Here is a 23224-nt window from a genome sequence, read left to right on the forward strand (position 1 = left end):
ATTTTTTTTTCTTCTGCAGAATGAAATGAATCTCTTTCTGCAAGTGTCAGTGGTCAAACTGGAACACACGAGGTATATTTTGGGAGGCATAGCTCAACAGCCATCACAGATTTTTGTTTCACAGCATTAGACTTGTACACTGCCTAAAGAAGGTAATTTCAATAAATAAAATGCTTCGAAGTGTATTATAACTTTTTACACTTTACTAATAAGGAATTTCTAGGATTAACTTTTTTTTTTCTGGAAAATACCAGATCTTGCCAACCTTAGATAAGATATCTGCAGTTCATTCACATGTATTATACCTGTATGGAACCATTCTAGGCAGACAGTAGCAAAACTAAACCTTTTACAATATGTTCATTTCCCTAGGAATTTTTCTTACACACTCCTATTGAGGAATTTTCCAACCTCACGACTGGGGCGATTGGTGAGGATTATTTTATAACTTACTGTTAAAAAATATTTTTAAATGGTGAAAAAGAGTTAACACATTTCTGTAAAATGCGCAAAAGATATGGGTATACAATATGACCCCAAAAAAATTAATATTTCTGAAATATAATTCGGCACTGACATTGAAAAAGGGAAGAAAAACCCAAAAACTAAAAAGTATCGGGTCCTTTTTTCAAAAGTACTGATCACAGTCAATACTTTCAAGTATCGAAGGTAACAAGGAATTGAAAGTAACAACTTGCCCATTGAAGATAAACAACATTTTCTGATGTAATTCTTGAGGGTCAAGTTATTTCTATGATTGCAAATCCAATTGCAGGTTCATACCTGTCCAAGGGCAATGGAATTTTAAAAATGATAAAAGCTTTGCCTTTTCTTTTTTCAGAAGAAAAGTAAAACAAGGAAAACAGACTCCTAGTATTTACGGCAATTAAAAGAACTCTGTCCTTGAGGCTTCAGACAAAATTTACATGCCATTTATTGTCCAAGTCCTTTTGTAAGGCTAAGTGTGCATGGGTTTGTTCCGTTCTTCATTTTCATCCAAGATTTACTAATTCATCTCATCTATGTTGAACATAGGAGTCAGGATATGCTGGCTCGTAAATTATTAATACATCATCGAGATACGTGTCTTCTGGCAGTATGAAGTGGTTGTCTAAGTAATGCAATGGTTGTGACTGATTGGTATTGCTAATAATAGGAATGACATCTTCCCATTCACTGTTGTTACTAACAAATTAGTAAGGTTACCCTTTTAAGGATGTTAAACAAAACCACTCAATTCAGTAAATTTTATACATATTATATTCATCAAAAAGTCAATCCAAATTTCACACTTACAATAAAATTGTAATATGACTGAACATCACAAAACAATGTCATGAAGATTTACGTTTCACTTTTATACAAACGTGGTACAGTGAATATACGTATTGTTAATAATCAGGAAATCAAGGCGCAATCCCACAGCTACCCCGTTTAAACTGAGAGCATTCTCAAGGTTTACCTCACATCTCACTTCATTTTCTAGTTTCTCATTGAGTCAGCTGGCTGTTAGGGGACAAAAAATTGTTCCTAGCATTCGCCTATATAAACTTCGATAATCACAAAAGCCCAAGCTAGGATAGCTGGCTGCTGTGATCGAATCCTGGATCTCCCAAATACAAGGGGGACATGTCAGATTTTATATTAAAGAAAAATTTAAATTATGGTCTATTTAACGACGCTCGCAACTGCAGAGGGTTTATCAGCATCGTCTATATTTAAAAATTCTGAGAATTTATAAGAACAAAATCATAAATATTTTACTGCTGTTACGTAATATTAATACATGGAGGAAAAAAAAATGCATACTTGTTGCATTTCTGCGAAATGATATTTTAGTACGAAAATAATATATCTTTACTTTAACAAATATATTTTCAACATCGATTATTTTTTTAAATTTGTATGTGAAAATTCATTTCTTGAGTTGGCTACACTGTCACAAAAGAAGATAATCCTGAAACTACTGAAACAGAGGAGTTGAAAGTTTACATATTTGTTTATCACATTATGTCAAGTATGTCATATTAAAATTAATCTCCAAACTGTTAAACATCACTGACAAACACTCAAAGATTAAAAAAAAAAAAGCCTCAGTTAAAAAAAAAAGCCTCAGTTAAAAAAAAAAAACTTTCTTCATATGTTACTGTGGTTAAATGAAGTGTAGAAAAACGATGTTTAAAAATGTTTAACCAAAAGAGATGCAATAAGGTAGACAACCATGTGTTTGAAATGCATAATTTCATGGTATAGGCGTAAGTTCTATAACACCAATCACTGTACAGATTGGAAACTTCTTTAACACCATTAAAAAATCTGCTGTCTAATGTGGTACCTTAACACAGCAATAGATTGTAGCAAAATAACCTCTTCCAGTCCATCTAGCACTCCTCAAATGTCTCATACCATCAGCAAAGTTTACAGGAGCCTCATCATGTTGGAACCACATAACTTCATGTACCGGTACCTGCAGTAGTACATTCTCTAGCAATTCCACTAGCACCTCTTCCAAGGAGATCTGATAATTTCGTACATTCAGTAAGTAAGGACCAACCAAAAAAGCTACACTATCAAGCATTTAGACTGAATCATTGCTGCTAACCATGAACAAATATCCAATAATGATATCTTCTACTTAAATATGGTTATGACTGTTATAAATTCTCTCCCTGATGAAATAAATTTCATTGGTGAAAAGGAAAACAGTCGGAAATTTCGGTCTATCCATGCTCTTTTCCATAAACCAACAATCAAAGTGTATCATAGCAGCAAACTGCCTGGAAGAAGGTCACACACTTTCTTTACATAGAACAAATGTAATAATTCCTCTCACACAATGCACCTCAAATCAATTTGTGGTCAAACACACTTTGTAAGAAACACTTGACGAGTACAAGGGGGAAAACAATGAAAGTCAAAATTCTCTTAAGGGTGATGTGATGTGATCTTCTTCTTCAGTATATTACTGCAGAATTAAATTTATTGCTGTTCCTAGAAAAATAGTAAAGAATGACTGTAGCTATGGTGATAATTCTCCTTTACAGTTTTGATAAGAAAAACCTTATAGTTTGCAGAAATATACTGAATTAGATGATGACATCACACTTATGAGAATTGTGACTTTGATTATTTTTCCCGTGTACTCTTCACTTGATGTTCTTGCAGGATTATTGTTATCAGAAACTTTGGTTCTGGTTAGGATAAGTGAGAAAGTGAGGCAGACCTTTGCAGGATAAAGCATATTGTTAGTCATTTTTATTTAACTTCTTTCCTTGGATCCAGAATCCACTTATATTTTCTTAACATTGTTAGGATAAACATTTTATTTTAAAAATAATATACAGTAAAGCCAGTTCCTATTTCAAACAGAAATTTTAATGCTGTGAAACCATTGTTCTCATAGACGACATACTAATATGACTATGTAGCTCGAAGATCATTTGTCATACTGCTATTTCGGAATGCTGTTGGGACCTGACACTTCAGATATACCAGAAGAAGAGCATTTCCAGAACACGAACAACTTTTTCCACTTCTACTCTGTACATCATATATGCTTTACTCTGCTGCTCTCAGTCAATACAAAAATAATCATGTCTGATCAGCTGGACTTTGTTTTGACTCACTAAAGATCTTGGGAATGGACCACATGTAAGAATACGTAAACATGAATGTAAGCAGTGATGTCCCATAAAAAAAAAGCTTTTGTGAGAACGAAGCCAAGATATCCTGAATAAGAAGCCAACCCAACATTACACTGATAACATGTTTGACATGAGAAAACATAGCCATTCATTGTTGTACAATCATCTGTAAGGATACTTTTAGTTGGAATGCTCCACTGGCAATTGGTGATGATATAGACATCGGATTTATATGTGCTAAAAATGGTAAAAATATGTATGCATTTATGCTGACAAGATCTTTTAAATATGCTCAAAAATTATAAAAAAATATGCACTAAAATATGATTATGTTTTCCAGATCTATTCACATTGAGTGTTCTTATTTATAATATGTCTTCCTGGTGGCTGTAATTTAATTTGCAGTATGCAATGATTATTTTCTCCAAATGTTCAGGACTAAATTTGTGAAATTTGTGTGTAGAGAAGGACCTCTCAACATCTACCAATGTGAATGGGCATTATTTATAAACACTAACAAGTACTAAAGAAAATTCCTCTGAAGTTCCACCTTGCAGATATTTGTTCATAAAGCCAGGGTGCGAATTAAGATTTCTGATGAGGGGAGGATAGAATCCTAGATAGAGAATACCATACTTAAAATTATTATTATTATCCTCATTCAATACGGCTGAGCACTTGATCGCACTGAGTTGGTTGTCTTGCATCTTGATTATAATAATAAGATAAGATGTGTAATTCCTAAGTTACTGGTTGCTGTCAGCTTGCAGGTGATGATAATACAACAAGATTATTTCATTTGGTTACTTTATAGAGTACTATACTTTATGGGGGATAGAAGAGAGAATCCTTTGCATTTCACATTAACCTATTTTATACCGTAATAAAATAAGCCCTGTGCAGACATGTAATTAACCAACGGAGCTGCTGACCTGTAATTATGTGTCCCAACTATCTGCATCATTATAAACAGATTTTACCGAATACTCACATTTCCCTGTATGTAATCAAAAGCACTGTTTTATAATATAGTGCAGATTTTAACATTTCTGCATGTTACAAAAGTTTTAAGATAGTGAGAATGTATAAAGTCATCTCAACAATAACTAAGATTCGTTCGTTAAAACAGTGATGAAACTTTGACTGTAGAGTTGACCCAGATTACGAAAATAATTTTGGTTTTGAAGAAAAACCTACATTGTGGAAAATGCACTGGGGAAATCCCCCCCCCCATTTCCCTCATTAATTCGCACCCTGCATAGAGCACAAAATCGAAACTTTTTTTTTTTGTAAAACACTGTACAGTTTTCCTCTCAACATTGAATTCACAAAGTGTTAATTGAATTTGAGCACAAACAACTATTATAACTGCACTAAAAGTATCGTAATAAAAAATAGCAGCATTAATCCAGTATACCAGTCAGTAAAAATTGGTTCTGGGGGTAAATGAAGTTGCACCATACTTGACATGCCTGTTATGTAGGATTGTTCACAAAGTAAGCTTTTAGTGTATGCACAATACATGTCAAAATCATTTAATAAGCAACAATATCGTGAATATCATATTATTTTACTCTAAAAACATTTTCTATATGCACGAAACATGCCAAAATAAAAAAAAAAGAAATGTGCAACAATACTGTACAATTATATGCATCATAAAACTTAACATACGAAAAGAGGTGAACTTAAAACTTACTGCGAACTTTTTTTCCGTATTATGTATAACCAGAGAGAATATGCATTTGCATATAAATCCAATGTCTTGCCATGAGTTACAGTGCGTGTTAGTCCTATAGGTGAAACAAAAATCTGAAAAGTTCTGGTGTAAAAAAACACTGCTAAGTGAATACTCGAAAGGTATTTTGTTGGAATAACAGCCCTGACTATGTAATTGGAACAATTCCAAATTAATATTAAAATACATACAAAGATCAATTCCAGTTCTGAGGTATACCAACCAGTAAGTTATTTTTTGGAGTGCAGGTTTCTGGAATGAGTTTTGCAAGAGTCACTGTGTACCCAGCCTCCTTAGCCTGCAGACATCGATCTGTGTCAATGATTCCCATGCAGATCTTTCCCTGATCTGTCTTTGCATTGTGTTCGTCATGGGTCTGATCTGCAGAGTGCCCCAATACGAGATATTCACGGAGAGTCATTGCTGAATCTCGAAATACCCGACTGCGTGGGTATGTCAAAATGTGATTATTCTGCACAGAGCCATAGCAGCACGGACAGCACACGAACACAGCATTCTGGGTGATGCAACGCTGAATCACCAGATCTGTTGCCACACCACATGCATGAAGAGACGTGCCAATATCGAAACGTCCACAGAAGTAATCTAGATTGCATTGACAGAAAGTTACGTTTGTCAGCTTCAGCTTGATGACTCTCTGACGGGCTCTATTCAGTGACTCCTCCTTGTTCTCCAGCAGCACTATATGGCAACGTGGCAACAAATACGCAAGCACAATGCCGAGATGGCCACTCCCAGAACAGAAGTCCACAATGGTGTGACCAGGTTTGGCCACCTTCAAGACGGCCTTGGCCAGATTCTCGAGCTGCTGGCTTTTCCTTTCCATCCTCACTGCTGGATGTGCCTCTGGTGGAACTGCCCCCCAGTCAAATGCCAGTTCACAACCAAATGGCAACTGTTGCCAATCTACTATCACGCCCAACTCCTCCACAACCTTCAGTGAGGACTCTACATCCTCCTGCCTCGTGAATATGTGTTTTCTGGGTTTGTACCTCTTTGGATCACTCTTGTACAAACTTTGCTTTGGGATGTCCGGTACCACATATTCTACATAAAGATCATCGTCCAGTATCTTACTTGGAATATCCCTCACTATACTAATGGACTCCTCCACACCCTCCTGCAGTTTCACTCGCTCAAACCATTGCATTGTTAATGGAATGTAGGGCTGCAAGTAAACACTCTGGATAATCTGCATGATGATGTGCATGCAGGGGAATAAGATGATGTCAGCAAGAGTCATCAAAGGCCCTTCAGCATAACTGTGTTCGAGCTCGAGCTGCATCTTGTTCCCCTCACAGTGGCTCCTCAGCTTGCCATGTGCACTGCCTCTGGAATTAACATAGTCCTGGTTCCTCTTGTGGATGTTGTGGATCCGAAGGGGCTGTCCCATGTGGATTTCAAAGCGTGCTACATCTTCTGGCAACGTCACCAACTTGGGCAACAAATCCAGGCTCATCAGCTCCTTCACAGTATTGATTATGTCCACCTCGCAGAAGCGAGTCCAGATGGAGGATTCCGCACAAGCCATAAGACAACCCTGCCGGAAGCCGAGAAGCGAGCCACATCTGTGTCCAGGTGCATGTGCCAAAGTGGTCTTCACGACTTGCCGCAGCACAGCACACAGACCTGCTACACAAGTACTATCATCTACAAGCATCACAGGCAACTGACATGTTCTGGCAAGATCAGCAATGCAATCTTCTTTTGTCAGCTCGAAAGTGAAACTTGTTATTTTAACACTGAATGATGGCTTCTGTTCAGGTTTCAGTACAAATGTCAAGTAACACTGACAATATTTGCAGTACTTCAACGTGAACAGTGATATGAGAGTCTCCAAGGGGACATCAACAACACCACCAACAGGTTCTGAGAATACTTGTACATATAACTCATACATGACTGTTAATTATGGCTTTAAAGGTTTGAAACGACTTTTATTATAAACACTTCTAACTGAACTGCTTCATGTACAATGTAATTTACACTCCACTGGCCAATTGTCTTTGAATTCTTCTTAACATTCTGTGATCCAGAATCTTCTGACGTGCAAAGACTACAGTTGTTGAAATGATTCCCAGCAAAAACATAGAGCCTTCAAAAATCCAGAAATTGCGCTCCTCCAGCCAAGTCACTTTATCACAGCTGTAAAATATTACAACAGACAAGTTCAAAAAAAACTTAATGACATACCCTCACTTTATGTCATAATGGAATTTTTGCTCACAGACTTCATTCAAGAATGTTAAATGTAGCAAAATATTTCACGAAATTATTTAACACTTTTTAACAGACAACTATACTCCATCAATGGATTCTGTAGAGTAAACTTATGCATGACATCACTTGGGAGAAGAGAATGTGGAGCCTGCTCCCTTCCTTCCCAAAGCTAGCAAGCAAGCAGGTGAGAGTTCACATTTCATTTGCGTCCTGTCTACATATTGGACAGACAACTATGATGCCAGTTGCGCAGAAGTTTTGTTTTGTGACTGGCACTCTACAGATTCCATGGATGGTGTATAGCTAGCTTATAAGCTAATCTGAAGGTTTCTAAATAGTGAGATTAAATGTTTATTATTTCGAACAGAAACTGAATATGTAAATTATAGTACAAATTATAGAAATACCAGTATTATCAATAGAGTTAGTATGAATTTTATTGCACCTTGATTTTTATGGTCGTTGAAAAAATAAATTTACTTAGTTTTTTAAGTATATTTCATAAAACAAAACAAAGAAGAATTTCATATTTCCAATATATTTATTTTTGTTCTTTCTGGACTAACTTCAATTATTTTAACAGTCAACGTGATTCATGGCCCCACAATCCCGAGAGTGGACGACTGTAAAATGTGAATAGGTTAAAGAACTCGACTGCCATTGTAGTGGATCAGTTCCACGCAAACTTTAAATGTATCGGTACTTATTTGTAAAGTCTTTGATTAAAACGCATCTCCCATTGAGTTTGACCATGAACATAACATCTTACTTAAACACGTAATTCAGAGAAGGCCAAAAAAAATGGTTGACAGAAAAGTCATCTCTGAAGCACAGACAAGTCACAAACATTATGATGTCACTATTCACGACGAGTTTCCTTTTACCCACCTCTGATGTAATTTCTTTTTAAATCAAGCAGTACAATATTGAAATATTTTAACCTTGAATATATGCTAGGGCCTGTTCTTACCAGATAATTTGCCTAGTTCTATGAGAATATTAGATTGTTTTATGTCCATCCGAATCTCATACTTTTTTTTAATATTGGAAGGACTTGGAAAGGAAGAGGTTGTGGCTTACATTATGAACTATCCCAGCATTATTATTATTATTATTATTATTATTATTATTCAGTCATCTCAGAAAATGCTGGGATAGTACCTAATGTAAGCCATATCATTATTATTATTATTATTATTATTATTATTATTATTATTATTAGCATATTAAGGCAGCCAGGTAGCTCAGTTGCAAGAGCAACTGACTACAGACTGGAAAATCTAGGGTTCGATCCTGGTTGGTGATAGGCTTTTCTCGTTGCCAAACTTCCAGAACGGCCCCGAGGTTCATTCAACCCCTTATCAAATTGAGTATCGAGTTTTTCTCGGAGATAAAAAGGTGGTTGGTGCCGACCACACCTACTCATTCTAAGTGCCGAGGTTGAAAAAGCCTGTATCTCTGCCTCCATGCTCCCCCCAACACCTTCAGGGCGTATATTATTATTATTATTATTATTATTATTATTATTATTATTATTATTATTATTATTATTATTATTCACCAATTAATTATTTTAAAATTTATAGATTTTCAGAGATATCAGGTTAGGACTATGCAAATAAAAAATTATAAACTGCAACTCACTTTAATTCATTCAAATGCCTGTCAATTTACGGCACCAACTTAATGATTAAGGAATAACACTGACTTGCTAAGGAGTTGTGTTAACATTTCCCTATGAAGTATAGCACTGAAAGAACTCGCCATATGATGTAACCTAATCTTCATGTATGTTGAAACAATGGCCTCTATTAACAATACAATGTGGTTTTCTGGCAACAAATTTTCTAGAGCATATGCATTCATTTACTGGAAAACATTAACTTGCTGCACTTCATCAAGTACCATTAGTTATACAATAAGTTTAAGATCGGCTTTTGGTGGCTTTCTCCCATTGAGAACTTGTAATTGACGAAAAAAATTTTCAGACAGTGAACATATTCTAGCAACATTTGGTGAAGGGATCACCAAAACTTCCATTTTTTCCTCCTTAAAAATCCACTATGTAGCATATCATTACAGTTACCAAACATAAAAGGGAAATGTGTAGAACACATTAGAACATATAAGAAAATTTACATTATATATTTATGCTTTCTTTCTACCGCACTCATATGGTAACACGCCTATCACTCTAGTAATAGCTTCCACTCTGCATCCACTACAATGGCCGCCGCCAGGAGATTCAAAATATTCCATGACTGCAGCACTTTCGGGAAGTCCAGTATTAATTTACAAGGTCATTGATATCATTTAAGTGCAATACAAACATGTTTGTGTGAAGTTGTGAGATTTCATAAATGTAAACAATAAAACAAGATAAAAATGTAGTTTTAATATCAAAGGACCTTAGAAACCATATCAAAAATAAAATTATTGCTCTGAAAAACAATGAGTTTTACATGCTTAGAGTAGTGTACCACTGAGAATGAGTCGTTCTGGTAGATATAGGCCTACTGCTTCAAAATAGAAACTGAAGGTATTCAATTATTGTATCATATTTCAATTAACAGATTATAAAAATGACGATTTTATGAGATTTTAATTTTCTTCAAAAATTTTTGGAGTGTGTGAGGCTTAAGAAGGCAACTTCATCTATATTTTACCCACAAAAACAAGTGGATGCAAGTAACTATTTTCTGTAGCAACTTATTTTTCAGTAATAAATATTAAATTTCCTCGCCTCAGTCCCACTGCAAGCAACACTGGGAACCACGTAAGTGTTCTCATGGACAATATCTTTTTATTCATATTTTTTAGTGACATTTCCAGAGACATGATCAGTAACTACTGTATATAGCTATGAAAACATCACCTGAGACAATCTGAAGTTACCGATATGCTGTTTTATTATTATACTCTAATTAATTATTTGAACTTGAATTTTTATTAAAGTTGGAAGATGATTATTGCTTTCTCTTGTACACAGAATTATGAATTGTCTTTTAGAATATTTTGCAAGACACTTAAGTAAATCGACACACTACAACAGCCACACTATTTCAACATAACATACTACACCTCGCATCCAATCACATACCTTCTGCTCACAACTTTGCCAGATGACTTGCACCGTAAAGTTTCCTTAAACTTTGTTGGCACACATACACCATTACTCTTGCTTGTAATTTCAAATTCTGAAAACAAGATAAACACAATGTGAAATTCAGAATTCAAAAGTCTATCACACTATCACATCGAGAAAACTAACTAGTAAAAAGTGTACGTGACTGAATATCTCAAAGACCTTTAAGATGACCACAGCTACGAAGGAAGAATATTATCATATCCTGGAGCTGAAGTAAATGGACAGACAACATAGCTACCAGATTTTATGCATAGAATAAGAAGAAGAAGAAGAAGAAGAAGAAGAAACAGGAAATTCTGTGTAACTCCCCACAAATTGGAGAATAAGAAACATTTATCTTCAAGCAAATTTTAATGAACATAACACAGAATAAATGACAAGCAGTCAGCATCATACTCTAGTGGCCGGTTTTTCCAAGTATTGTTAGAAAATTTAACGACTGTTAAACTCTAAAGAGTTTGTTAATTAATAAAATTGTATGTTTTCAACACCAGTTTGGTTTAACAGATTGTTAACAGTTTGTTAATTTTAAATGTAGTATTTCGGGCAGTTAACTCGTTTAACAGTTAGTTAAATATGGCCAATGTCTCCACAGCTGTTCAAACAGAAGTTGCGAAATCAATATTTTGTCTCTCTCTGTACAGAATGTTTAGCATATGACTGGTAATATAACATTTAAAAAATACTTAGGACTGTTTAAATACATCAGTGTTACTTTATTTCTTTCGTATTTCGTATCCATAATAACAATGAGGAAATATAACCTTAATTTGTAATTATTATTCAGCACATCACCTACAACTTTCATTTGTCAACTGTTTGTTTATGGAGCGTGGCGTACTATAACAGGTTGTCATTTTATGCAAGTTTCATGACTCACTCTATAATATAGAATTTAAAGATTAATTTTAGCCAATCAAAAATTGTCTTACATGTGTAGAATCATTACCAACTGCTGTTGAGTAGTTAAAATAGTGCTAACGGACGTTATACAGTAGTTAAGTGATGGTTATTTTAAACAAAATTATGTTGAACAAATGGAAAATACATTAACAAAGCATTAAAAATAAACAGACTGTTAATTTAACATTCGTTAAGCAAAATTAAACATTACTTGGACAAATTGGCCATAGAAATAACTACTGAAGCTTTCCTGGCAACGTGATAATTCGAAATTTTCTCGGGCTTCCAGCCAGGTCATAAGTTAGTGATCCACCGACGTTTCGAGGATGTTCATCTTCCTCATCTTCAGGATTAAATGATATCTGAGGGTACCCAGCTCCTTAATTTATAGTGCCAGACGGAGGAGTCAGCCGAGGAGCTGTGCGCCGATTGGCTGTTATTAGTGCGGACTGCGGTGAGAACGCGGCCGACGTGTCGTCTTGCTTTGTCCTGCTGCTTACATTGGACAGTCTGGACGCACAATAACGACGCGTCTTTCAGAACATCAAAGAAGCATCAGATTAATGCAGCCCGAAAAATCCGGATTGGCTTAACATTGTGTTGAAAAAAGCCATAGGGCTAATTTCAATAACACCGAGGTCCTGGCGAATTGTTCGGGCTATTGGGATAGAAGAGTAAAGGAAACCCTGGCCATAGTGGCGGAACGCGGTAACCTGAATCGGGACTCGGGTCTCCAACTAAGCGCGGCATGGGCACCGGCTATTAAATTTCTCACCACCCGGACGACGGGCCGTCATCAGCGGAGGACACATGAGAACTCGTCCGCCGAGCCCACCATGAGACCCAAGGTCATTCAGCCGAAAAGCACAAAGCAAGACGATATGTCGGCTGTGTTCTCACCGCGGTCTGCACTAATAACAGCCAATCGGCGCATGGCTCCTCGGCTGACTCCTCCCTCTGGCACTATAAATTAAGGAGCTGGGTACCCTCAGATATCATTTAACCCTGAAGATGAGGAAGATGAACATCCTCGAAATGTCGGTGGATCACCAACTTATGACCTGGCTGGAAGCCCGAGAAAATTTCGAATTATGGCCATAGAAGTTTTATCTTTCTGCTTCAAAGGACAAACGTTACAGCAAAGCAATAACTTCTTTGCCCATTCCAAATAATGAACAAGTTTAACAATTGAAATGTATCAGCTACCAAACAAAAATCTATAATAAATCTAAGCCACACTTAAGATACTGACATATATTGAAATTCTCTATCAGTGCTCATAAATCCCAAATGTTATAGACGTGAATTATAATTGGAATAATATGCTGTCATAGAGTTTAGCCCGGAAAAAAAAAAAAAAAAAACACACACACACACACACACACACACGCATGCACACACACAGCTAAAAGAAAACTAAAACATGTAATATTACTTTTGTAATGGGGCATGTTGTGGCAAAAAAAAAAAAAAAAAAAACACACACACACACAATCTTTAACAAGTTTTCTTATTGAATTGGAAGAAAAACTTGATCACATAAAGCAGCTTTAATGTCGGAAACAGTGAAATGTATTGACCCAATATTTTCCCATGAGATGTTGAACAGTTACTGTGTAATATATATAATCAGAAGACTGTATTTATGAAACTTCAGCACAATGCGAAACACACTTCTAAGCTCTTCCAGTGAAGTGGAACAGGTCAAGTGAGTCCACATTAATTATTAACAACTTCCAATTAAGTGGAAACAATTCGAGAGCTCTCACCAGTGCAAAGATGACACGGCTCTACAATCTCGAAGTCTTCATGCAGCCAGCAGTTGTTCTCATTAGTGGCATTCTTCTCTGCCACACCCACGTGATTCCTACTGCTTCCAGAAGTCCAGTGGCTTTCCACAATCAGAACTAACAATGTCAAGCTAATTGGGAAAATGACACTAATATCAAAATGAGTAATTACATTAAAAAAAAATACAGAATTGAGGGGCCCAGTCAGATGAAGGGATAAGCCACATTTAAGATATTGACAGATATTGGAATGCTCTGCTATTAGTGCTGATAAATCGCAAATTTTATAGATGTGAATTATGATTGGAATAATATGCTGCCATAGAGTTTAGTCTGAAGATATTTCTTCACATTCCAGAGAAATAAGAAGATATTATATACATATGAGGCATGTAGTTGCGAAACCAGATACATAATTTTTTTTTTCGAATATAAGTTAACTTAATGTTATATTTCATATCTTCATATGATTCTACAACTGCTATAGCACTATTATGCTCCAAAACCAGATACATCACATGGATTGGTATAATGAAAATGGTATTGGTTGCAAATCCTTGGTTCCTTGCAAACGTTTTTCCTTCATACTGAAAAATTGTTTTTTAGTGATGTATCTGATTTTGCAACTAAATGCCTCATATCAAGATTTGGGTTCTGTCCCCATCTCTGATTGAACCCCTCAATTACAGAACAATGAATTTTCTTTTTAGGAGTAGGAAAATGGAACAGTATGCGTATAAAAACTGGTTAAGAAAGCATATTATACGAAAATTACTAAGGCCTAAAGGAAATAGTCAGGGACTGATAAAATAAATAGACTATATTGGAAAGCACACTTCAGCAGATTCCAGGGAACCTGTATGAGAAATTAAATACAACATGAAGACAGAGATGATCTGGTGCAAGCAGGTTTTGAACTGACGAAACAGAAGAGTGATTTCTATGACTGCAGATTAGAGGGGTAACAAGTTCATCATTGACACACTGGTGGAGAACAGAAGAATTTTTTGGAATTTTTCAAGCAAACTGGCTATTAAGTTAGTGGGCACAATTCTACAGTACAGCAAAACTTATCTTCCCACGCAATGTGTGTTAAATGTAATTTTGCACACCAGGTATCAATCAGTTCGTGTGTTCATGTGTTGTGTTGTTTGTAGTCTTATATTTGTAACGATGCTGATCAACTAATAGGTTATTATTTTAGCATCAATGGAATTGACGATGGCAAGATGAGGTCAAAGATTCACCATGGATTATCTTACATTCGCTTTACAGTTGGCGAAAACCTCGGAAAAAAACAAAACAAACCCAATCGGGAATTGAACCCATGCCTGAGGCGCAAGTACAACTGAATCGTTAATTCTAGAAACCCCACATTTCCATTTGAATAAATTTTTCTGGAGGCACAAAAAATAGATTATCTTCAAAAAGGTTTCGCATTTTGAAGTTACTATTATTTTATTAAAGCTTAATAATAAATTCTAAAGTTTGACATACATAAACTTTAATTTTTTAAGTATTTTCTAGAAAAAAAAAATCTGAATTGCCTAGACATGTAAGATTTCTGCAATTCACGATTAGTAACAATAATTTCTTTTAAACAACTTTTAGATGAATAAGTCTGAGAAGGACAATTTTCTTTTCGTTATGTTTAAGTCAAAAAAAGCAACCTGCAATCATTTTAGTTTCTAAAAAATTCCACATGCCCTGAATTTGTAGTGTTCCTGCAATTTTCTGCAACTCATTGTAATTACTGCTGCTGTAAAATGTTTATTTCGCACTGGAGGCAGAGTGCGAATTAACGAGGGATGGGGAGGATTTCTCTCCCTGTTAGAAAGATATCTCCCTCCCATAAATTTATATTTACATCCCTGCCAGGGATAACTTCTATATAATTGTTTTAATATGAGTATACTTTATAAAGTACAGTATAAAGTAAGCAAAAAAATAATACTGATGTATTATCATGACAATAAGCTGACAACATTCAATAATTTAGGAATTACAAGTCTTACCTTAAGCCTTCGCATGGATATAATTATTATTATGATCAAGAAACAAGACAAGCAACTCAGTGCAACTAAGCATTGAGCCGTATCAAATGAGGATAATAATATTATGTATGGTATTCTCTATCTAGAATTCTACCCCCCTCATTTGAAATCTTAATTCGCACCCTGACTGGAAGTGTGAGATTTCTGCATCACTTGAAAGGTCTACAGGTATGTATGAATATTACAACCATATGAAGAACTGAATTTCAGAAAAAAACGTGGTTTCTGCAATTCACGATTCAATAGTGTATCAGCAATGCGATGCTGCCTTAACCTTTAGAAGCTAAAAGACAAATACCAGTATTGCAAGCAAATTTCTAACTCTTAAGCTGGAGTTTGTATACTTGCATAATCGGGTAAATTCGTGTTGGGTTCGTTAGTCGAGCAGTTTACGGCACATAAGATATGTCCGGCCAGCATATCATGCCTAAGATCGCAGGTTCGCATCCCAGCCATTGCAGTCAATTGAGCCTGTGGTAAAGGGTGGGGAGAGCCCATGCAAAACAATCGGTGTAATGGTACGCATGGAATCTGATGGGGGTTCAGTTGACTGCAGTTGAAATGAGTTTGCTCTTTTAAGAAAAAAAATTACATTACTTATCAAGCTTGGGCACGTCAAGATGGAGTATATTACCGGCCACTGAACAAATATTGCACACTGTTTTTCTTCCTGGCAGTACGAATACTTCCACTAGATGGCCACCCCAACACGAGTAGCAGGGTTGCCAATACATGCAAACGAAATGCTTAAACGTGAGGAATGTTGCTACAGGTGGAAGGTTAGGTTAGGTTTGATCAGGAGTGTAGTATCATTACTAAGTTCGCGACACTGAAACCCACTATCAAATTAACGAAATATGGCCGCATTCTTCATTCACAAATGACAATTTTCGTATGTAAGTAAAGCACCTATTTAGGGCGGGTTGTCCACACCTGTGGAGTAGCGGTTAGCGCGTATGGCCGTGAAACCAAGTGGCTCGGGTTCGATTCCCAGTCGGGGCAAGTTACCTGGTTGAGGTTTTTTCCGGGGTTTTCCAACCCAATATGAGCAAATGCTGGGTAACTTTCAGTGTTGGACCTCAGACTCATTTCGCCGGCATTATCACCTTCATCTCATTCAGATGCTAAATAACCTAAGATGTTGATAAAGCGTCGTAAAATAACCTACTAAAATAAAAAAGAAAAAACAGGACTGGTTGGGTGGACCCACAGCTCTCCAAGTGATCACATCTATTTGTACTAATGAATACTTTCATTTTATAGTTTATTTGATTTTGAAAAAGGTAAGAAGTGGAGTTACTGTAATTCACAATTACCAAAATTACAAAAATATCAACGTATTTTATATTGATATACAATTTTTAACATATTATATCACATCTTGGCCATAATACTAGTCATCCACTATAATGGTAGCTCGGCTCTTAAAGGTTAATATGGTCTTTTCTTCATTTGCACCATGTATTTCTTGTTATCAAACTTGCTCATAATAGATTTGGATTACAATTTGCTTCTTTTTGTCGAATATTTAACTGTAGCCTACTAATCCAATTTTGTGGTTATATAGTATCAATTTTTATTGAGTCCGTATAGGTCAGTTTCTGTCAGATGCGTTTCCAATTCACTGTGGGCTAAAGCAAGGAAATGCACTATCACCTTTACTTTTTAACTTTGCTCTAGAATATGCCATTAGGAAAGTCCAGGATAAAGACAGGGTTTGGAATTGCTTGTCTATGCAGATGACGTGAATATGTTAGGAGAAAATCCACAAACGATTAGGGAATATACGGGAATTTTTACTTGAAGCAAGTAAAGAGATAGGTTTGGAAGTAAATCCCGAAAAGACGAAGTATATGAATATGTTTCATGACGAGAATATTGTACGAAATGGAAATATAAAAATTGGAAATTTATCCTTTGAAGAGGTGGAAAAATTCAAATACCTAGGAGCAACAGTAACAAATATAAATGATACTCGGGAGGAAATTAAACACAGAATAAATATGGGAAACGCCTGTTATTATTCGGTTGAGAAGCTTTTATCATCCAATCTGCTGTCAAAAAATCTGAAAGTTAGAATTTATAAAACAGTTAAGTTATATTACTGGGTGTTCTTTATGGTTGTGAAACTTGGACTTTCACTTTGAGAGAGGAACATAGGTTAAGGGTGTTTGAGAATAAGGTGCTTAGGAAAATATTTGGGGCTAAGAGGGATGAAGTTACAGGAGAATGGAGGAAGTTACACAACACAGAACTGCACGCATTGTATTCTTCACCTGACATAATTAGGAACATTAAATCCAGACATTTGAGATGGGCAGGGCATGTAGCATATATGGGCGAATCCAGAAATGCATATAGAGTGTTAGTTAGGAGGCCAGAGGGAAAAAGACCTTTGGGGAGGCCGAGACGTAGATGGGAAGATAATATTAAAATGGATTTGAGGGAGGTGGGATATTATGATCGAGACTGGATTAATCTTGCTCAGGATTGGGACCTATGGCAGGCTTATGTGAGGGTGGCAATGAACCTCCGGGTTCCTTAAAAGCCGTAAGCAAGTAAGTATAGTATCAATCAATACTGGCCATTTTACCACGTCATCTCCTGACTTAGTTGTCTCATGAGTAATGTCTTACTGGTGCTATCTATGAGGTTCAAACCTGTCTCCGCACAGGACTAAACAATAAAGTATCAATCGACTGGAGCTAAATTACAGTGTGAGCATTATGAGATGAAGATAAATGCAAACAAGACGAAGACCATAGTTATCGAAAAAAAAATAAAGAAGATAAATGTGCGAATTCTAAATGAAATTGTAGAATAAGTGGACAGCATCAAATACTTGGGGTGTACTATAAGCTGTGACATGAGCTGCAACCAGGAAGTCAAAAGGAGAATAGCAATGGCAAAGAAAGCTTTTAATAGAAAAAGAAGCATCTTCTGCGGACTAAGGAAGAGACTAGTGAAGTGCTTTTTTGTGGTGTGTGACAGTGTATGGGGCAGAAACATGGACAGTAAGACGAAATGAAGAGAAGCGAATAGAAGCATTTGAAATGTGGATATGGAGAAGAAGGAGCATGTGGAATGGACAGACAGAATAAGAAATGAAGTTGTATTGGAAAGAGTGGGTGAAGACAGAATGATGCTGAAACTGATCAGGAAGGAATTGGTTGGGTCATTGAATGCACTGAAAGGAATGGTGAGCTGGAGAAGAGTTCGGGGCAGAAGAAGGTATCAGATGATAGACAACATTAAGATACAGTATATGGATTAGGGCTATATGCGGAGACTAAGAGGAAGGCAGAAAATAGGAAAGATTGGAGAATGCTGGGTTTGCAGTAAAAGACTTACCCTTGGGCAGAAAACTATGAGTGAATGATGTATCAATGGAGCTGCTGATAGCAAGATGGTTATTTTGATAAAGTGAGTCTAAAGATGTGCCATGAAATTACGAGACTTTCATTTTATAGGTTAGTTTGAAGAAAACTTCGGAGAAAATTCCACAAAATAATCAATCCAAGGAGGATTATTTGTAGTATAACTATAAACTCGTCTGTTTTCCTTCTAATATTTCAGTCCAAAGTCAATTCATTAATTTAATAAACGCATTACCTCGTCCTTTACAAAGACAACTTTTAGCAGCCATGAAATTATTCACCCTTTCATCATATTATTGTTTTATTAATATTACGAAATAAAAACTATAAGGGCCATGACTGACAGGATCATCTTGGCTGTTTGTGCATGTGCAAACTTGGTTAATAAAAACCTAAACTAACTAATTAATATTTGAGGAGAAAAATTCGCTCCGGCGCTGGGGATCGAACCCGGGTCCTTGGTTCTACATACCAAGCGCTCTGACCACTGAGCTACGCTGAATTCAATCCACAGCACCAAATCGAATTCCTCTCCTTCAATGTTTCCCTTTGTGGCCTGACTCCAAGTTAGACATATATGTTGACATATATATCCAATGTCAACTGCCATTATACTCGGAGCGCACTCAGCTGAGTGACTTGTTTGGCCGTGATTCCGCAGTTAAGTGCACAGTAATCTGTACAGACATATGCACTGCAGTACATTGAAGGAGAGGAATTCGATCCGGTGCTGTGGATTGAATTCGGCGTAGCTCAGTGGTCAACCAAGGACCCGGGTTCGATCCCCGGCGCCAGAGCGAATTCTTCTCCTCAAATATTAATTGTCAATATTACAGATATTATTCTGTATGACAAATTAATAAATCTATAATATTCTCATAGCTGCAATGCATATGTCTGTACAGATTACTGTGCACTTAACTGCGGAATCCCGGCCAAACAAGTCACTCAGCTGAGTGCGCTCCTAGTATAATGGCAGTTGACATTGGACATATACCGCCAACATATATGCCTAACTTGGAGTCAGGGAAACACTGAAGGAGAGGAATTCGATCTGGTGCTGTGGATTGAATTCGGCGTAGCTCAGTGGTCAGAGCGCTTGGTATGTAGAACCAAGGACCCGGGTTCGATCCCCGGCACCGGAGCGAATTTTTCTCCTCAAATATTGTCAATACTACAGATATTATTCTGTATGACAAATTAATAAATCTATAATATAAACTAACTAAACCTAACCTTCGTATAATATTCAAGATGTGTAACCGGAACAAGATGTTCTTAATTTGATCTAGGATGTACACATGAAAATAAATTCAAGTAAGAATCACGGTTCCACTGCATGATAGGTCTGTGTAACCGGAACAAGATGTTCTTAATTTGATCTAGGATGTAAATATGAAAATAAATTCAAGTAAGAATCACGGTTCCACTGCATGATAGGTCTGGTCATGCACCACAGCATATCTATTCCTGTCGCAAGCCCCTCATCTAAGCCACATAATCTACTCGCAATATTTACGCAAATACATCTTGTAGCTAACAGTAGGGCTACCTTTCAGTAATGTTCAGAACGGAGGAGGTAGAGAGAAAAAAAAATAAAACAAATTTCTCGTTCTAACACGCCACAGACAGACGCATGTCCTTATGTTGGCGACATTGTGTATTTAGTTAAATTTGGTCGTAACCATAACGGCACAGTCAAAGTTACCGTAGCAAATTCTCCAGTTTGGCGAAAAATGTCAAAAGGTGTTTAAAAATTGTTACTTATCACATCTGCATAAACTGTATTTCACTTCTCTGTTAGGTTCTATACATTCTGGGGATGCACTGTTGCAGCTCTGACGATACTTCAACAGTAGGCTATTATAAAAACGAGGAACATATATTATTCCCAAGCTTACTGTCCCGAATGTCTAGCTTCCACAATACCATAGCAGTGAGTTTAGGTTAGGTTCGCTTCTGCTTAAAGGTAAACGGATGCGAAGCAACATCCTCAAGATGTATTCTATAACTCATTTCATTTCTTGTAACTTAATACTGGTACGTGTCTTTTCTGGAAACGTACAACAACGCTTTACACATCATCGTGGCATTCTAGACAGAATGAAAACTTTAATCACCGTACCGAATATACAACGATACAGCTCATGAGATTACATGTATTGACAATCTACATATTATACAGTACATGATGGTATACTTGCCCCCCTAAGAATGTGATAGCCAATATCATTCGCTTTTTTGTACAAGATTCTATCATTTTAAAAGTCTCAATCACATAAATACAAACACATTTATCATACAAATCCGCTTACACACTGAAAGAGCTCATCACAAAACATGACATTAAAATAACAACCTAAGACGCCATTCTAATACGTCATAGACTGCAACAGTGGGGCCAATGTTCAAACACAAAATTGTGGAATTGTAGTCTAAAAAATTACCGGATTTTCCACAAATTTATCGCAAACATGCAATATTAAAGTTATTGTTTAGTAAGCTGTCCAAAGACAGGTTTGAACCTCATAAGTAAAACCAATAAGGCATCACTCATGAGGCAACTAAGCCAGGAGATAATGGGGTAGGGTGGCCAGTTTCTTTCCCGCTCCAATGCATACATCGTCGATTAGCTACAAACAAAACTCAGCTCGGACTCCTCGTGGCGCGCATGCTATACCCCTCTTACTCCCCTGCAGTAGGCTTAAAAGCATGCTGGAAACGGGAGCTTATGTCATCTGCGCGAGACAGTCACGCCCGCTGGTTTCTGCGCACCGAGTTTTTCTTGTTGGATGACAAATATCATCTCGCTATCATGAATTTCTTGGATGCTAAATAACTTAGTAGTTGATACAGCATTGTTAGATAACCAAGTACAAAAATAGTTTTCATAATTACGCTTAGTTAATCAAAAATGGATCAGCTTTCCATAAAGAAATGTATGAATATAAAAAGGGGGTAAATGATAAGCATAGGAACAGTATTTCATAGCGCGTCATAAAATTAATGAGAGTTTTGGTGGCCACGAGCTGGACTGTTTACATGGTAGGCGACTTCCTCATAGCGACCTGATGCTGACATGATTGTCCCATACAATTACATTCTTATGTTGTCTATGTCGCAGTTAGAAATGTCGTGAATTGTAATACATGGAATTTCTGGAGGGGGCACTACGACCCAGCACTGCGACCTTCCACGATCTATAATCTAGGCACATTCCCAAACCTACACCAATGGACTACTGTACATTAAGATTCGCTGTATACTCAGGTTTCGAGCAGGTGACCCCACTCGACCCTAGGCCAGCCCCCTCTGTGAGTCGTCAGCCATCTCTCAGGGAATGCTATGGAATGATGAGTTGATGACAAAATGGAGAAATGTTTACCAAATGATGTAGATGCATAATACGGGGAAAATGGAGAACCCCAAGAAAAACTCCAACTGTGACCTTGTATGCTATAAGTGTAATTATTGATCAGGACTGAAGCCAGTCCTTATGCGTGACAGGCTGAAGGTCTGACCCTCAGCCACTGCAGGGCATGATTTATAATACCGTACTACTAACAGTTGTATTAATTTTAACAAGACTGAACTTACGTTTTGGTTGGTCATCGATCTGTAGAGGTCTGGCTGCGGCAAGTCGTAATTTTAACTGTGTTAATAGTGAAAAGTGCACTGCATTTTAGTGGACTACAATTACATGATTTATTACCTTTTAAAAAATTTTATATCTTGTACAAATAGCTACGACTTTTACCACACTATATATGTTCATGTATATATCAAAACTGTTAGACCTGAAGATCTCATACTTACAAATGGCTTTTAGAGAACCTGGAGGTTCATTGCCGCTCATGTAGTTAGCCACAGCATATTCCTTTTTTCATAAGTACAAGGCAGCCATTCCAACACATTGCCTGTCACTCGTCATTTGTAGGGTACTGTTAAATCTTTTTTTCTCTTATTTCAACGATTAATTACATTGATTCTCAAACATTATAATCAATTATAATTTTTTTTTCTAAAAGATAAACGTAATTTGTATAGGCTAAATATAGGATGTAGTTTCCAAGGAAACATTTCCTATTATTAAGAATATGAGTAACTTCCATGGAAACCTCTGATTATCAGTAGCGTAGCGTCAATGTAAGCTAAAAAGCTTAGCTTCCCCAGTTAATAATAATTTCATAATAAACCTGCAGTTTATGGAGAAAATTATTTATTAATTTTAATAGAATTTATATTTACGCGTTAAATATTGTGATGCGGCAGCTCAGGATTATTTGTGATGCAGCAGTAAACAAGAAGCCTGCACACACCAGCTTCCAA

At 36.5% G+C, this 23224-nt stretch overlaps 2 protein-coding genes across 3 annotated transcripts; both read right to left on the reverse strand.

The window, feature by feature from the left end:
- Positions 1-1237: 1237 nt before the first annotated feature.
- Positions 1238-7303, reverse strand: LOC138692871 (glutathione S-transferase C-terminal domain-containing protein homolog). Its single transcript, XM_069816175.1, has one exon. It carries the CDS (start codon positions 7301-7303, stop codon positions 5579-5581), a length of 1725 nt encoding a protein of 574 aa, XP_069672276.1. The 3' UTR covers positions 1238-5578.
- On the reverse strand, positions 1238-21284 carry JTBR (jumping translocation breakpoint protein JTBR). 2 transcript variants are annotated; one of them, XM_069816178.1, is made up of 4 exons: positions 21211-21284; positions 13444-13595; positions 10724-10820; positions 1238-7548 (listed from the first exon to the last, which is right to left on the reverse strand). In XM_069816178.1, the coding sequence occupies exons 1-4, from the start codon at positions 21240-21242 to the stop codon at positions 7386-7388; spliced, it is 444 nt and encodes a 147-aa protein (XP_069672279.1). In that variant the 5' UTR covers positions 21243-21284; the 3' UTR covers positions 1238-7385. The 2 variants fall into 2 exon arrangements, with proteins under 2 accessions (XP_069672279.1, XP_069672277.1); XM_069816176.1 differs by having other exon boundaries at positions 21100-21271.
- Between the last annotated feature and the right edge of the window lie 1940 nt (positions 21285-23224).

This window comes from Periplaneta americana, chromosome 17 (assembly GCF_040183065.1).
Source record: "Periplaneta americana isolate PAMFEO1 chromosome 17, P.americana_PAMFEO1_priV1, whole genome shotgun sequence".
NCBI classification, from domain to species: domain Eukaryota; kingdom Metazoa; phylum Arthropoda; class Insecta; order Blattodea; family Blattidae; genus Periplaneta; species Periplaneta americana.